The 17,623-nt window shown below is 36.6% G+C and overlaps 2 protein-coding genes across 6 annotated transcripts; both read left to right on the top strand.

Annotated features, from left to right (window-relative positions):
- The first annotated feature begins 1,427 nt into the window (after nucleotides 1-1,427).
- On the top strand, nucleotides 1,428-7,392 carry LOC113704299 (uncharacterized). 2 transcript variants are annotated; one of them, XM_027226106.2, is made up of 3 exons: nucleotides 1,428-4,807; nucleotides 5,016-5,098; nucleotides 7,109-7,392. In XM_027226106.2, the coding sequence occupies exons 1-2, from the start codon at nucleotides 1,668-1,670 to the stop codon at nucleotides 5,062-5,064; spliced, it is 3,189 nt and encodes a 1,062-aa protein (XP_027081907.1). In that variant the 5' UTR covers nucleotides 1,428-1,667; the 3' UTR covers nucleotides 5,065-5,098; nucleotides 7,109-7,392. The 2 variants fall into 2 exon arrangements, with proteins under 2 accessions (XP_027081907.1, XP_027081908.1); XM_027226107.2 differs by having other exon boundaries at nucleotides 5,019-5,098.
- A 6,413-nt stretch (nucleotides 7,393-13,805) lies between these two features.
- Nucleotides 13,806-17,623, top strand: LOC113702709 (replication protein A 70 kDa DNA-binding subunit B). 4 transcript variants are annotated; one of them, XM_072060749.1, is made up of 11 exons: nucleotides 13,806-14,100; nucleotides 14,228-14,292; nucleotides 15,400-15,552; nucleotides 15,645-15,915; nucleotides 16,027-16,126; nucleotides 16,213-16,346; nucleotides 16,443-16,521; nucleotides 16,628-16,760; nucleotides 16,874-17,031; nucleotides 17,157-17,277; nucleotides 17,368-17,623. In XM_072060749.1, exons 3-11 carry the CDS (start codon nucleotides 15,406-15,408, stop codon nucleotides 17,521-17,523), a joined length of 1,299 nt encoding a protein of 432 aa, XP_071916850.1. In that variant the 5' UTR covers nucleotides 13,806-14,100; nucleotides 14,228-14,292; nucleotides 15,400-15,405; the 3' UTR covers nucleotides 17,524-17,623. The 4 variants fall into 4 exon arrangements, with proteins under 4 accessions (XP_071916850.1, XP_071916849.1, XP_071916851.1 ...); XM_072060748.1 differs by having other exon boundaries at nucleotides 13,806-14,292; XM_072060750.1 differs by lacking the exon at nucleotides 14,228-14,292.

Below are 17,623 nucleotides of genomic sequence, written 5' to 3' on the forward strand. Positions count from 1 at the left end.
TCCGTGCTATGCATGGGTTTATATCTTCAAAGAAATAATAAAAATTTATATAATAAGTAAAAGGTAAAAAGTTCAAGAGAGTATCAATGTAATATCAATTTATACTGAAATGTATTATTGTTAATAAAAAGCAAAGAAAAAAATTGAATAGAGTATGTTACTTTAAATTAAAAAAAAAAAGCATGAGAGAAACTTATTGTATTATTATTATGGATAATTTCAAGTCTATATATATCCATATACGGTAAATATCTGGTACTTATGATAGTAAAATATTGTTATTATGGCAATATTATTAAGCAAATTTAATTAGTAAAATAGAAATACGAAACTAATATTGTTAAGTAAATTTAATATCATAAAATGATAATGAAATGTAAATTTAATATTTCTCTGAAGTGAATTTAATATTGATAAGTAAATGTAGTCCTGTCCAACTCTTCCCAACCACCACCCTTCCTCACCACCTAGGGATGGCAATTCACAAGCACCCGCCCTACGAGGGGAGTGATGGGGTGAGAGGTGAGACAAGGGAGATTTCCCTCCACCCGCTCTTAAATGGGGCGAAGGAGTATACCTCCGTCCCATCCCCTGTATTAATTAATTAAGTATAAATAATATTGTTAATACATCTATGTTTTTCCATGTTATGTTCGTTTAAATTATTAGCAATAGTGGTGGTGGTAATATTAATCTTTTCTAATGATAAAGGCACCAAGAGAGAAGGAAAAAAAAAAAAAAAAAAAGGGAAGTGCCCACACTGGAAGAATGGGATAGGGCCGAGGGTGGGGCAGGAGCGAGGACAGGGGATGATATATGGCAATGGGGTAGACGGCGGAAGTGCATTCCCCTCCCCATTGCCATCCCTACCTCACCTTCGTACTTCCCTCTATCACTTCCATTTGTATTTTCCTATCCTTATAGTATAACAGTATGTATTGGATTTTCCATATTACTATATACTACTATTCTTTTTTTTCCCCCGATAAAGATACAATCTCATCTATACTTGTAATTAAAAAATAAAATAAATTAGCTGATACAACTTTGTCATTATACTAAAAATACCCCATAACTAAAACTTATTCAAAGTTCTAGTTGAACCGAACCATTAATCCCTTGGGGTCATTTTTAATTAAGGTAGTAGATATCAGAACAGTGATTACTAGTTTAGTAATTACGATTACTACTACAATTACTAGGTCATGCTGCCCCCCCATCACGTCTGATGAATCTGTCTCATTGGGGAGAGACCTATTTGCTCTGCCTTTGTAATCTGAAAGATGTTTAACTAACCAAATCACTGAGAGGAGTCCATTAGTGTACATGAATTATGTGAAGAGTAGCAAGTCATTGCGGGGTCTAAACGTCATGCTAATGGATCTCTCACCTTCCCCAGTCATTGCGGGGCGAAACGCGTTGAACGACCTCAATCTGTACAAATCCGTAGACTCAGAAAAAGCACAAAACGCCCATCGACCTCCCAGGTTTACTTTGACCGCTTTCTCATGGATAAAGAAAACCCAACCAACCAATCCTCTGCTTTCTTTCTTTTACCAATTTCTGGTAACGAAACGGTACAAGGCTGAAATGTCTAGTTGATGGGGTTATAATCTCTTTACTTGTCCCATTTTCGAGCTCCTGGGATTCTCAAACAATTGTATCCAATGAGGATTCTTCTCTTTCCTTGGCTTTTCTTGATACCCTTACTCCAAATTTTATCAGTCAGACACTTTCTCTTGGCCTCTGGCCAATGTCTTGAAGATCAGAGGTCCCTGTTGCTGGAATTGAAGAACACTCTCACGTTTAGCTCCACCAGTTCAACCAAACTGGTGCTCTGGAACAGTAGCAGCGACTGTTGCCTTTGGGATAGGGTAGGATGTGATACCACGGGTCATGTGATCAGGCTGGAGCTTGAGAACCAAGCAATTTCCGGTCAACTAGAGAATTCGAGTGGTCTGTTCAATCTTCAGTATCTTGAGAGATTGAATTTGGCTTTCAACAGCTTCAGCTCTACTATTCCCACGGGATTATCTAAACTTGCAAATCTGACGTACCTGAACTTGTCTGATGCTGGTTTTGTCGGGCAAATTCCGAGGGATTTGGCACGTATGAGCAGGTTGGTTACTCTTGATCTCTCAACCCGTTTTCCTGGAGTTCAGCCACTGGAAATGGAGAATCCAAATCTACAAACACTAATTCAGAACCTCATGGAGCTCCAAGAACTTTACCTTGATGGTGTCAATATTTCAGCTCAGGGGGGTGAGTGGTGCAACGCTTTATCATTTTTACCCAATTTAAGAGAAGTCAGCTTGTCCAGCTGCTATCTTTCAGGTCCTATCAGTTCATCCCTTTCAGAGCTCCATTCGCTCTCGGTCATCAATCTTAACGACAACAACCTCTTAACTACAGTCCCAGACTTCTTTGCAAATTTCTCAAATTTGACATCATTGAGTCTCAGCAGTTGTAATCTGCTGGGAGAATTTCCAGAGAAGATACTCCAGTTGCCAATGTTGCAGAATATAGATTTGTCAAACAATAACTTCGTTACAGGCACTTTGCCGCAGTTTCCAGAGAATGGATCTTTCAAGACACTAGTGATTAGTTCTACCAATTTTACGGGTTCATTACCAGATTCCATTGGTTTCCTTGGAGGTTTGTCGTGGATAGATCTGTCAAATTGCAATTTCACGGGGCCGATTCCATCAACAATGGCAAATCTCACGGAACTGGTTTATGTGGATGTCTCAAGTAACATGTTCAATGGCTCGATCCCGTCATTTGGGATGTCCCAGAACCTCAATCACTTGGACCTCTCTCATAATGATCTAACAGGCAACATTCCTTCCACTCACTTTGAAGGCCTTGTACATCTTTCCTTGATTAACTTGGGATATAATTCCTTCAGGGGAAGAATTCCGCCATCTCTGTTTGCTCTTCCATCCTTGCGGAAACTCCAACTCTCCAGTAATAATTTCATAGGCCAAGTCGATGAATTTCCCAGTGCATCTGCCTCTCTCTTAAATACACTTGATTTGAGTGGCAACCAACTTGATGGTTCAATTCCAATGTCCATTTTTGAACTCCAAAGGCTCAATGTACTCTCACTTTCTTCCAACAGATTTACTGGCAGGTTGCAAATTCGAATCATAAACAAGCTCCGAAACCTTGCAACACTTGATCTTTCTCACAACAACTTATCAATTGATGCAAGCAGTGGCAATTCAACAACATCCGCCTTCCCTCAGCTCAGTGTACTGAGATTAGCTTCTTGCAACTTGCAAAAGTTTCCAGAGCTAAGACACCAGTCCAATATGATCGATCTAGACCTTTCAAACAACCAAATTGATGGAGAAATACCTAGATGGATATGGGAAGTTGATGACGGAAGTCTTCGACATCTGAACCTTTCCTTCAATCACCTATCGGATCTCCCCATGAATGCCACTATGCCCAATCTGTCTGTGCTTGACTTGCATTCTAACCAACTTCAAGGTGAGTTTCCAAAACCACCGCCAACAGCTATATATGTGGACTACTCAAGCAATAAGTTCAGCAATTCCATCCCGCAAGATATTGGGAACTCTCTTATTTTTGCTGTTTTCTTTTCTATTTCAAATAACAGCATTTCCGGAGTTATCCCTCAGTCCATATGCAATGCAAGTTACCTCCAAGTTCTTGATTTGTCTAACAATGTTTTGAGAGGCAGCATACCGGACTGTCTATTCTACAAAATGGAGAATCTCGAGGTTCTGCAGCTAGGGAGAAACAAACTGGGTGGCATCATTCCAGATAAATTTCCAATTAGTTGTGTTCTTAAAAGTTTAGACCTTAGTAAAAATGCTTTAGAAGGACGGGTTCCAAGATCCCTGGTCAATTGTACGTCGTTGGAAGTCCTCAATATTGGCAGCAATAGGGTTGAAGATACTTTCTCCTGCATGTTAAAGAACTTGACTAGTTTGCGGGTACTAGTTTTTCGATCCAACAGGTTCTACGGAAACCTTGGTTGTTCACTGGCCGATGGCAGCTGGCAAAACCTTCAAATCATTGACCTAGCTTTCAACAACTTCAGTGGTGCTCTGTGCCCAAAATGCTTCTCTAATTGGAAAGGAATGATTAGCCATGGAGAAAATGGGCAATCAGCACAGGGCCGTCTGCATTTTACCGTCTTGCATCTTAGTAGCCTATACTATCAGGATACTTTGACAGTAACGTTCAAAGGGAGCGAGCTGGAGTTTGTGCTTGTGAAAATTCTGAATGTCTTCGCATCTATTGATCTTTCAGGCAATAGTTTTGAAGGATACATCCCAGAGACAATAGGAGAACTCAACGCACTTTATCTTCTCAACTTATCACATAATGCTTTCACTGGCACAATCCCTGAATCAATTGGGAACTTGACACAGCTTGAAGCACTGGACCTCTCAATGAACCGGCTAAGTGGAATGATACCACCAGAGCTTGCAAATTTGGGATTCCTCTCAGTCTTGAACCTATCCTTTAATCAACTCCTTGGAACTATCCCCGGGGGCAACCAGCTTCAAACGTTTACAGAATCTTCTTATGAGGGAAACAAAGATCTGTGCGGCCCCCCTTTGAACATAAGCTGCAAGGGCAATAACGACGCTCTGGTGCCTTCCTCTGTAGATGCAAATGCAGTCATTGATTGGCAGTTCGCATTCGCCAGTCTTGGTTTTAGTTTAGGAGCAGGAGTTACTGTTGCGATACTAATTGTCAGCGAGAAAGGGAGGGACTGGTCTGATAAGCATTTAGAAAGAATTTTCCTGCTGATTTTTCCAAGAAACAGGTATGATGCAGGAAAGGTTAATGCTGTACGTAATGCCCAAATCCCAATTGCCCAAAAGTTTTCTAGCCAATTGAGTATTATCTATAAGTGAGGGGTTATTTTATAAGTATGATATATTTGAGGGCCAAAGTGTGAATCCCCTTAATGTATATCTTTTTTCACCGCCTGGCGCTCTTACGTGCATCGGTTTTGTTGTCTTGCTTTGTAGAAGAAACAGAAGGAAGAAGGGGCGGCTTCAGAGGAGGAGGAGGAACTAGGGATCAAAACTCGCCAGATTTCACTTGATTTGAGGTAATCAATTAATAGATTTGAATCTTACGAGTTTGATAACTACTAATTGAAATATTGAAGTTGGACAGCTATAACCCAGTTTTATTAGTATGATTTCTTGCATATGTTGCTATTAAATTGTAGTCAAGTCTATGATATGGATGTACAGACGAAAGTGAAAAGATTTTAAATGTTAATAGCCAAAAAACCCATGAGTTCTAACCAATTTCGTGGCCAACAGTCACCTCTGCACAGCCTTAGAAAACTGATAGTTACTTGACGTAGAAAAATCAAAATTGAGTGCTATCAATCACATTTGAAACTCAACCATCGTTTGCGTAGTTGACTACTACATGTCTTTGTGGGGCGAGAGGTCAAGAGTTCAAATCTTGTCTCTCATTACGTTGCCACTAATGTGATTTTTCTTAGATTCATATGGGTGCGGTGCGTAATATACTCGTATGATCCGATGGTGGTTTAATCTCTGCTAGTTCTTCTTGAGCTAGTTGGATCACTCCCTTAGAATAGGTTATAGTAGGAGTAAAAGTAGAAGTAGATGGTGACGACTGACAAAAAAAATTGACTTTGAAACTAGATTCCAATAATATATTAAAAAAAAAAAATCTTTCCAATGATATAAAATTACAACTCTGTTTCGTTGTCTACCGACACCGGAAACATAACAAAATTAGCAGAAAATCAGAATCTGCACAACTGAAGGACTGAAAATTTGCACCGACTTAGTGGTCCAACTTAAGGCCCTCTATTGATTGATTCACTACAAGATTCCAACAGGAGATATTTAATACTTCAATAGTAGTTTCTACTGCCATCAATTTTTGTAGTGATTCGACATATATAACCTAAGTTATGTGTGTTTAACGGAGGACTGCGTTGCTGATTCCTAAGGTGCACAACGTGAGAGTTGGAAAGTGTACTGACTTTTGATTGAATTTAGACTAGCATATCATCCAAATCTCTGAGAGGTGTCTCTTAAAGATTATTATCACTTTGAGTCTAGTTTGTAGCGGCATAATTTTTACAATTTTTTGACATGTATAGCTTTAGTTATGTCCATTCAATTTAGTACTGCCGCTGCTGAATTTCCCAAGCAAGCAGCCCTAATTTTAGGCATTTGGAGCAAATAGTTAATTCTCTAAGTTTTACTGTTTTAGGGGAAGATTAAAGAAGGATTTGGGTGACTTTATAATAGAATTTCGGTTTATTCTAACTAATGGATAAGTGGCTCTCTTATATCCTTATAGATTTTGAAATGTTACTTATAAAAGATTTTATTTGCTAATTGTTATGAAAAATGTATTTTATTACATTAAATTGGATTGAGCATATATAATTGTTTGATAACTATGTGTCTATAAATGATTATACTATTTGCTTAAAGGTGATCATTATGTGTTGTTTGGACACACTGGACTTGTCAAAATAAGTAAAGGGTGGGAAAAAACTCTAGATTTGCTACATTTGAAAATCGGTACAACGCTTTTACGGGATATAATAGTGGATAAATGACCTTGTCATGGAAAAAAATAGTGATAGTACTACTGATGGGGGGAGCATTGGGTTGGGTGGTACGGGGGGAGGGAGTGTAAGTGAGAGGTCTCGGGTTCGAATCCTCCTGCTTACACTAAAAAAAGAAAAAGAAAAAAGGTGATAGTACTACTGATTTAGAGTTAGGTATTTAACCAGTATATAGCCCTACCATGGAAAAAAATTGTGAAATTTAATGGTCCTATCATAGAATATAATAGTGACCATAGCATATTCTTTAACTGAAAACAAAGTGAAAAGTGAAAAGATTCCACAAATCATAATTAAAAATACTAAAATACGAATCCATGAATAGTTATGCGTATATATAATACGCATGTAATATACTAATTGTCGTTAAATTTTGTGAAATAATTTTATTAAATGTTACGTGCAATATTAATATACTGATCCAATAGAGGTATGGTAAGACTATTTATTGAGCAAGTTGATGCTCACTCCACTTAATTTCACTACCTGCAGGCGACAATGCTCACCCCACTACCTGCAGGCGACAATGCAGGTGATGATCAAGTCTAGGCAAACTTGAAGGATGTTTTTGTGATAGGTTGTGCTCTTAGAGTTAAATTGCTAAATTGTAACTTTTATAGCTTTTGTATTATAGTAACATATATATATATATATATGTTGTGAGTTTAGTATAATGTATTGTACGAGTGATTTTTTAGGTGTGAAATTTTTGTAAGCATAGACTATGATTTATGCAATCATTTGGTTTGTATTAATAAGTTTAATAGAGGACTTTATATTCTCTTATAAAAAATATTGTTGGTGTCGCGCTCCAAATTATAAGTTAAATAATTTTAAAATTTTGGAGTGTAACAAAAGCAGTGGAGAACTCGGAGGCTGAGTTCCCGGACAACATAGAAGGTTCTGACGGAGATGAATTCGAGGTAAGAGCTCGAGGCATTTGGAGGTCAATATTGTGTATTCTGCAGCAAACTTGGCGTTCACAGGAAGAAAGCCGTGCACAATCTGCACCTCTCATGCTTCACCGCCCATATATTTTACTTCTCCAACATCTTCTTCCTCTTTGTCGGTTCTGTATCATCAACATTTTTACTCTTTTTTCAATGCTATTGTACATAAAACACAAAGCACATTTGAACCCTTGAACGGGGATAATGACTGGTAAGAAAAATAAAAACTCTGAACATTAATTAAATCCAGCAAATTATCATGTTTGGTTTATGTTCTCTCTCTCTCTCTCTCTCTCTCTCTCTCTCTCTCTCTCTTTTATTTTTTGAGTAATTTCGTCGAACATTTTGGACTCGCGTACATGTTTCATCCCGCACGGTGGTAAAGGCAAAGGTTAATGAGGAATTAATTTCTTTAAAGGTTGAAAAATATGAGATAACAAAGGAAACAAGAACCGCTAAAAGTACTTTCTCTACTTAATCGAGGTACCGAGAGAGATTGAGACGGTACCGTTTGTGAAACGGATTAATCTTTCAGCAGTCGGGCATAGAGAGAGTGCATAGATCAGCAAATAAATTTCTGTGCTTTCTTCTTCTGGTATCGTCGTGCTTAGAAAAGTGGAAAGCGTCAAGTGGTAATACTTCCGGTTCAACATTTCTGATTAGCCAAGGAAGACGTGGTTTAACAATAGTTGAAGTCGTGGCTGGAGGAATATTAGAGAACTCTAAAAACTAATACCCATAAATAAATGAGTAAATCTTATATACACTGACGATGTATATACTATCACGGTTAGATATATGACGCATATGCAAAATTTGAACTTCAAATTTAAATTCGGATTATGTGTCATGTATCTAATGGTGAAAGTGCATACAGTGTATAGAAGATTAATTCTAAATTATATATATATATATATATATAGTAAATCTCATATACACTGATAGTGTATACACTATCACCGTTTAATTCATAACATGTGTGCAAAAATTCAATTTTAAATTCAAATTTTACATAGTTGTCATTCATCCAACACTGACATTGTATATACTATCAGTATAGGAAAGATTAACTTATATATATATATATATGTGTGTGTGTGTGTGTGTGTGTGTGATATAGAGGAGGGGCAGGAACACCATGCAACCGTTTCAGAAAGTTCATGGCCAAGATTTAGCCAAAAAAATATAAGGTTCAGATTACAACTTGTACATCGTTTTTCACATCATGTATGGGGCAGCCTACAAAATTTTATTCTATAATTACACGTTGTTAAAAGTAAATTACACCGTATACATACAAAATTACATTTTATGCATTTTACACAAATTCGACCCGAACGATTTTTCTAGCAGCCGTTCAGCCCCGTGTCCTACATACATACATACTTTGGTAGCTTCTCGGAATAAAATCATTTTTCCAAGTCAATACTCAATGCTACTAATGCAGTCATAATTTAGACTTGAACCTAGTGCAAGTTGGGCTTTTCTTTCTATTGGCAGATAAACAAAGGTAAGCCTTGAGGAATTTAGAGCCTGTCCTCTGGGCCATGATCCTTGGGCTAAAACTCGCTTCCAACACATCTTCCTACTAATTAGTTCCCAAGACGTTTGAGTATTTTCCAAGACGTTGGCTTTGAAACTAGTATTGGCAAATTGCAACCTTTAAGTACTTCGAACTGTCCTAGTACTGCTGTCTAGGTATTCGATTTTCAAGGAAACTGAGAAGTGCTATAATTTTACAGTATCAGAATTGGAAGTACTTGATGATGGAAGCTTGAGAAATGAAGTACTCGTTCTTTCCAACCACAATAAAAAAAGAAGAAGAAGACATTAGCTTCATGAAGAAACTAATTTTCTGTCTCTTTCTTTTCTTCACAATCCCGATGGAGATAATACAATTAAGGAGACAAAATATTTCATGATCTATATTGACTATTGAATATGCTGTTCTGTCTATTCTGTGTCTGTACGATACTTGTAGGATATGGGTTGATCCTCCTACGTATGTCTTCAACCAAAGAAAAAGGATGAGCCAAAGAAATGATTTAACAATTTTACCCATTCCTGATCACGAAAGAACTTCGGGACCAGAAGGAATTTCTGGGAAACCAATGAGTCCAGTTGAAGGACAGACTTTCGGCAAAGAGGACATATGGAACGAGTCCTGAGCCATTTATCCACGCATTTGGAGTGAAAACCATGGTGGCACCTAAGCAAAACTTTCACCTTGTCTTCGTCCTGAAAAAGACTCAGACAGATAGAGCACTCGGATTCTGGGCAAGTCTCATTATTCAACCTCGACCATACGAAAAGCTTGGCAAGCCCCTGATGGTAGCAGGGTCTAAGTTCTAACCCAGTGAGCTGGGGTGGTCCACCATCCAGCTGGTTCTGGCTGGTGGAGGAGGAGCTAGCTCTGCGATGGATGCATAGAGAAAATAAAGAAACAAGAAACTGAACGAGAAGAGGAAGAACAGAAACAGGGCACTAAAAAGAGGACTCTTTTCTTCAATTTTGTCCTTGAGAAGATCAATGAAATGGATCGGCTAAATATCTTGAGAGCCATGCAATAACTTTTGGGAAAATGTTCAGTTGCATCATGTGCATATTGCGTTCGTCTATATTCTAGAGACAATGCATGGGATATCAGTTTTAGCATTTCGGATAACTACATAATACTGCTCCTACCAGTTAGGTTATAAAGAGGTGGAGTCCGAGCACATGAGGTTGAAAGTTGAGACAAAAAATGTGTTGCTCTTTCTCGTAATGCAAGTTGGTGGATCCTTATCAACTCCGAAAGATATATCCTGATCTACTCCGAAAGCTTATATATATCCCAGACTTCCTTACTGGCATTTTCTCGGTTTGGCTCAGAAAAAGGAGCATGAACCCTTTTTATTTTTAATATTCGCTTGACAATCTAGCTAGTGTAATGTTGGATATGTACAATCCTCTAGTTGAGAGTGTGTATGTCCTAAGGTCATTCAATTTCTAAGGTCTAATATGCACTCAAACTATTTATGCTATAATAAATGATATCTTTTTTTAATGACATCTTTATCATATTAATTACTTACATATTTATATTTATATGATAAAACCTTTAGAGTAAACCTAGCCAATGAAATCATAAAAGTTATGATGGTGAGATTCATTCGATTATATATAAAGATTTATTCTTAAATATATAGTCAAAGTATTACAAGATAGGGCATTGTATTGTTAATACGGTTAGACTGACATATACTTATGTCGCTTCTATATAAGAAGTAGTAGGCATTATCTATTATGATGTGTGATATCTAAACTAATATATGGATGCTTGATAAGATGATCAAATTCACTAGAGTGATTCGCATAAAGATATCCTTAAAATGCCAAAGGATTAGTCTTTAAATTATGTTTGTGTAAGTGATCCTTAGATTTAAAATTATCATAATAGATTTAAAATTATCATAATATCTTGAGTATAAATTATTATGGTTTGATTCTATTTGATTGCTTCTCGTAACTAAGCAGCTCAAATTGTTAGTGATTGGATATAATATGAATAATTTATAAGAATTTACCACCTCTTATGTTAAAGAAGTTATCTCATGATTAGCTACTGATATAATTCAAAATTTTTAGCACTAAATGGAAAGGTTTTAAAAAGTGTTTCTGAGTACTTTTTTATTAGAGTCATGTTTTGGTATAAGAAAATAATGTTAGTGTATATAGAATAGACATATACTCTCAGACTAATATACGATAAGTATGGTGAAAAGATATTAATTACACAGTAAATATTCATTGAGAGGTGAAGTTATCTACTTGATTTTTCTCATTACTTTGAGTGGTCATGATACATTGCTAGATGTCAAACTTGATTGAATCAATGATAAATTAAAAGTGTTTAATTTATCTAGTTCTTATTTAGTAAGAATTATAACTTATGCTTATTGCCAACGTATATGAGAACCTAATGGGCCACACACATTAAGATTTTCTTTAATTAGATTAAGAGAATTTTAAATAAGGACTTGATATATAAGTTTTTATAATTTATAGTTTTATTTGTCTTACAAATCAAACTTGAGGGATTTATGATGCAAATAAAGTTGTCTCCCAATGTAAGAGTTATATTTAAATAAGGAAACTAAGTCTTATTGAAAACTAGTTTTAAGTTTTTTTTTATAAGGATTTGAACAATCTCTATGTCTATAAATACTCTCTAAAATTTTGTTAACAAGACTAATCAATACACATATTGTCTTGTGTGAGATTTTCAATAAAATCTTGAGAGAAAAATACCTAAAATTCATCCAAAAGAAGAAGGGATCTCTCTTGGAAGGGTTTTTCCTAGTGAAAAAACTATAAATTTTTCTCAACCAAATTGTGTGACTATTCTAAGAACACCAAATTTAAGCTTTTACTAAAAGTGCTCTTAGCATCAAAAGTTCTACTCCTAATTTTATAGAATGATGTTCACCAAATACTTTAAAAGTACTTTTAGCACCTAAAAGTACTCTTTTACTAAAAACACCGCAACCCCAAACGGGCCTTTAGTATTGGAATCCTATACTAAGGAGGCCTTACTCTAGTCATTACTAACATTGACGCAGTTAGGAATTAGAGGTCCTGGATTCTAGTCTTTCTTCTCTCTTCATGTTTCTTTAGTCCCACCCATAGGATCTCATATTTGACTTGTAGGATTTAAAAAAAAAAAAAAAGATTGGGATCCCATATTTGACTTGTAGGTATGCAACATTTATGTGAATATATTATTTTTGCTATAAATTTCTATTTCTTTAAGAAAAATAATGTATGTACATTTTTATGAATATATTATGTTTGCTAAAAATTTCTATTTGCTTAAGAAAAATAATGTAAGACATTGCAATTAAGATTGACGTCATGAGACCTACCTAACTGATTTGAGATGCAAGAAGGTATAACATTAAGGACATATGTAGTAGCTTTTTTTTTAATAAATATCTAAGTAGTATACTAAACTCAATGCTTTATAAACTAGTCCACCTTTTTTTATTTTACATTTTTTTTCTTAGAGTAAAGAGTAGAGAACATAAAAAAAAAAAAAAAAAAACTTTGTTGAGAAGGACGGTGGAGAAGATCCATGCAATTTCATCCGCAAATATGGAAGGGGAAGGGACACTCTTTTTTAATGATAGAATTGAGAGAAAAAGGACTGAAAGAGAAATTCTTAAGTCATTTTTATTCAATGATGTCTTTTCTCTTCTTGACATAGTGCTTTGAGTGAAGGAAAAGGAACGAGTAGGTTAATTATCAATGGCAACAACATGAGATGGACCTGATGGTAGTCTTAGTTATTTGTTCTTTATGGAAATAAAAGACAAAATAAAAGACCTTTCAATTTATCTTTTATGCAAAAAATGGTTTCTTGATTGGACTGAAAAATTATTATTGGTTTCCCTTTATATCAAAAAATGCGTGGCTATATCTAAAGTTGGTTGCCCTTTATATGTGCACAGAGTAGAAAATTTAAAAAAAAAGAAAAGAAAAATTGAAAGAATTAAAATTAATGCAGATTTGTCACCTTCGTTTCTTCAACTGACTCATTTCCTAAAAGGATGTTTGCAGACTTTGCTGCAATAAGGACAAAAAGTCAAGGAATAACAATAGGGGAAATGTACTTTTCATTCACATTGTTTGGAGTTTGGACCAATTTTGGTCCCTATTGTTTTAGCAAAAACACATTTAGCCTCTTAAATTTTAATCTTTGACCAATTAGAGACAATTGACGTTTAATCATTCAATTTAAGCTAAAGCTGAAGTTTAATCACTCAATTTGGACAGAATGAAATGTATGAGGGGCAAGCATATATCGTTAGGAAAAAGTCATTAGTGCCTCAAAATTCATCACCTAAAATTCATCAAATTTTGAAAATAATATGGATAAATTTACTGAATAGTGAGTGTAAAGAATCATAGGGAAGGCAAAGTGGGTCCAATCTAATGAATTTTGCTTCCCCTTACGCATTTTAATTCCGTCCAACTTGAGTGATTAAACATTAATTTCTGCCCAAATTGAATGATTATTAACTCATACCTAATTAGTCAAAAATCAAAAGTTATGGGATGAAAATTACAAGGGAACTTACATCTAAGAAGGGAAATTACAAGGTACACGTAAGTAGAAAAATTAGGGATTGTACCAAACTTGTCTAGCTATTTAAGTGAGACGATTATTGCATCAAAATTAGTAAAACTTAAAATTAGATTGTCATGCTTCAATAAATAAAATTGAATTTAATTTGATCATTTTTTGGTGCAACAACAGCCAAATTAGGTTTTTTTTTTTTTAGGTCTTCTTTCCCTCGGCGTTGCTCTGTTTTTTTCCCCTCCTGTTCATGCGTATTTGTGTGTTTTGTCATATGGTGCTTTTGGTCTGTGCGCTGTTGCGTTTTTTCCCCCTTCTGCTCCCCCACCCTTTGCTATATAGCTTGCACTCCGAAAAAAAATAGAAAGGAACTGCCCCTTCCCCAAAAAAATAAGCTCTTCTGTTCTTTGTTCTTGGTATGTTGCCGTTGCCTATCTCTATATGATTTGGCTTTTTTTTCGTTCAGACAGATTTTGCTTCTTTCGCTGTTGCTTGATAAAGTTCCTGTCTTTTTGGGTTATGGTTTACTTTATGAATTGGAAGGAAATCTGTTTTCCTTTTGGAGGGAAGTCGGAGGGGGAGCATTCTAATTTCTAAGGGTTACTTCGGTGAGGATTGATTACCTTTACTTGTTTTTGGTTTATGTAGTTCTTTTTTGCAGCTACAGTTTGTTGTTTTTAGTTTTAATTTGGTCCTATGGAATGTACACTAATATTGTTTTTGGGGCTGACTTTGCTTTTTCAGCTACTTTTGACTTATAATTTCGATTTCGTTCCTTAGTTGTTCTTGAGTTAGTATAGTTCTATTACTAATACGTGACGTTAATGAAACAGAATAAACAAAGTTGATCCAGAGTTTTCCTTTTTTGTTTTTTTTTTTTGGTAGAGCTAATTCTTAACTCCAAAAAAAAAGGTGTTAAAATGACTTCAGCTTTCTCATGAATTCTGTTTGAAACAAGAGTAGCTATGGTTAGCAATGTGATTAATTACAAGAGGTTAGGAGTTTATTGCATTTAATTCCTTTTCCTATCCCAGGATGTCTTTTTGAATATTCCTTTTATTCGTGAATTGTAGGGAAATCTGCTTCCCTTTTTGACCCTTTTGCTATCATGCTCTGTAATATTTTTTGGGACTTTTTTTGGCCTACCTATTGATACTCTGTTTCTTTTTCTGGTTGAAGAAATTTTGCTGGTTTTGGTTGTTGCTTGATGTTGCTGAAATTTTCACGGTCTTCGACACTTTACTGGTTTTTTTTTCCCCTACCTCTGGATCTTTTTTCCCCATTCAAACAGTCTTTGTGTTTTTAGTTGCTGTTTGATAAAGTTTCTTCCTTCTTTTGTAATCTGGTTTAGTCCCTGAATTGGATGAAAGTCATCTTTTCTTTTGCGCTTTAGCTATCGTGTCTCTTATACTTTATTCGGCTTTTTTTTTTGGGGTTAAAAGCTCGTTTGTTGCGATGTCGTCGACCATTGGATGATTAGGAACTATCTTTTTTGAGATTGTTTGCTAATGTGCCTATAGCATCACAAATATATGAACTCTGCATTGGTAAAACTTTGTGCATTGTTTTTTTCATTCCTCCTCTTTTGTTTATTCCAGAGCATTCCCCTTTTCTTTTGATCATGTTATGCATTCGGCCCCTGCTGCTCTTAAGCACGCTTGTACAATTGACTTCTCCCACGGTCTGAACCTGTTTTCCTTTTTTTGTTTTGCTAGCTGACCATGGAGCCTTTGCCTGTGTCTGAGATCCATAGTTCCCTTCCTCAGTGGACGTCTGTGATCCAGGTCATAGAGGCGTCTCATACTAAAACTACCCATGCAGCCCGTGCATCGAGAGTTTATCGCCGCTTTGTTTTTGCTGATTCGCACGTGCGCATTTTTCCTTCCTTCTCTTCTTTTATTTGTTCCTTTCTTTTCCTCTGCTGTTTTTTTATTTACCCCTCCCCCTCTACTGTTGATAGGGTGTAAAGGTCTCCGCTGTTGCCTTTGATGGTAATGTTGCTCGTATTGAAGGTTTACTTGTTCCTTTCAAGAAATACTGCATTGGTGGTGCTTCTGTTGAGGAAATTCCCAAACCTACTCTTCCAGATTTGTACCGCTTTTTTTGGATTATAAATAAAGATACTTTGATCAGAGAGGTTTTTGAGCCTGATATGCCGAGCCTTCCGCCTTATTTTCATCTTACGCCTTTCACCTCTTTCCAACATTTGGCTGACAGCCAAGCCTCTATAAGTGAGCTTTCGTTTTGTTCTTTCTTTTGTGCTACCCTTCCCCCCTCCCCCCCCTTTAGTTCCTTTTGATTGTGGAGTTCTACTCGTTACCTTTTGTTGCCTTGATTTCCAGCAGACATGATGGGAGTTGTTTTATATGCTTTGCCAAAAAGGGAGTCCCATTTAGATGCTCCTTTAGTTGCTACCAGAGACTACGTTGTTGTTGATCAGAGGTTGTTTTCGCTACTACTTTTCCTCGCTTTTTTTTTCCTTTTCTCCCTCTACTGATTGTCTTTTTTTGTGTTTGTTTAACCTCCAGTAATATGCCTATTCTTTTGACGCTAAACGGTGATCTCGAGTCTGGAGCGGGAGATGCTATTTCAGATTCAATTGCCTCCATTGAATCGAAGCCAGTTATTATTGCTGTTAGAGTCAGGGTTAAGACCGACAATTGTTCGTTCTGTATCTTTTGCCTAGGCTCATGTTCAATTCTGTTTCCTTTTTTAATTTACCTACTTCCTTCTACGTGTTCTGTTCCCTGTCGTTCAGATTTGTCCCTTTGTACTAAGGCTACTTCAACCATTTTGGTTTCTCCGAGAATTCAGGAAGCCGCCCGTCTTGAACACTGGTTGTCTATTCCTCCTTTCTACAGTTGTGCAGGGGAATTATTTCCCCTCTCTATACCCATGCCAAACTTGGGTTATCGTTACTGTCTTACAATTGTCTCCATGCAGGTATCGCAGCAATCGTTCTGCACTAATGTCTTCGGTTTTGGAAAAACATTACTGCGACCCCCTTCTACTACTTCCTCCTGTTAGCGACGCCATGCTGTCTTCTATTTCCGACGTTGTCGCACCAACTCAATTTGTTAGTCATCTTCTTTGTTCTGCTCTTTTCCTTTTTGCATTTTTTCCCCACCTTCAGTTTCTGTATTACCCTCTTTGCCGTCCTTATGGAAACGCTTCTTCTTTTCCTTACAGCCTATGGGTGCTTCGTGGATTAAGGGCCGAGTTTCTGTTGATCGCTTGCATCGGCTCTGGCATTTGGCTTGCCCCTACTGCTTCACACCCAATAACTTTATTGAGACTCTGGGGATTTCTTGTGTTGCCTGTCTTAAGGATCTTTATGTTTTTCCTAGGTACGGCCATGTTACTCGTTGTCTACGTTTTGCTGCTGTTTTTTTTCTGCTGTTTGCTTTTACTTTCTGAGTGCATTTTCGCCTGTTGTTCCTTTAATACTAATTGACTTATATTCTACTCTCAGAGCAAGTGTTAAGTTAGTTGTTACTTATGGTACTGCTTCCATCAATGTCATTGCCTTGGGTTATGAGGCTGAGAAGCTGATAGGCTTCACTGCATACCAGCTTAGTCAAGCTGAACATGAGGTTTTCATCAGTTTACTTCTCTGTGAATGCTTGCTCCTTGCATATTCTGTGCGCTGCATTTGTTTTGCTAAAATATGCTATTTTATGTAGGGTGTTACCCTAAACCTCCGGGTTGCCGATGCGCTCGATGGAAGGGTCTTGTGCTGCTATGTTAGCCGTTCTCCTGAATCCGTTCAATTGGCCGGAGTCAGCTTTACTATTGTTACATCTTATTGGGTTGGAGATGCTATACCTGTAAATGATTAGCGTGTACCTTAGCTCATAACAGTTTTATACTTTTAGTCTACTTTGTCCAATTATTAGTTGTTGCAGGCTTTTGTAATGTGATGGTTTCTACCTTTCGTAA

Source organism: Coffea arabica, chromosome 8e (assembly GCF_036785885.1).
Source record: "Coffea arabica cultivar ET-39 chromosome 8e, Coffea Arabica ET-39 HiFi, whole genome shotgun sequence".
Taxonomy (NCBI): Eukaryota; Viridiplantae; Streptophyta; class Magnoliopsida; order Gentianales; family Rubiaceae; genus Coffea; species Coffea arabica.

Bases quoted from the DNA above. Each gene is read 5' to 3' on its own strand.
- LOC113704299 (XM_027226106.2), top strand. From the start codon at position 1,668: ATGAGGATTCTTCTCTTTCCTTGGCTTTTCTTGATACCCTTACTCCAA. The intron at 4,808-5,015 runs GTATGATGCAGG...CTTGCTTTGTAG, and splicing joins CTGATTTTTCCAAGAAACAG to AAGAAACAGAAGGAAGAAGG.
- LOC113702709 (XM_072060748.1), top strand. From the start codon at position 15,406: ATGGAGCCTTTGCCTGTGTCTGAGATCCATAGTTCCCTTCCTCAGTGG. The intron at 15,553-15,644 runs GTGCGCATTTTT...TACTGTTGATAG, and splicing joins TTGTTTTTGCTGATTCGCAC to GGTGTAAAGGTCTCCGCTGT. The intron at 17,278-17,367 runs GTTTTCATCAGT...TATTTTATGTAG, and splicing joins TTAGTCAAGCTGAACATGAG to GGTGTTACCCTAAACCTCCG.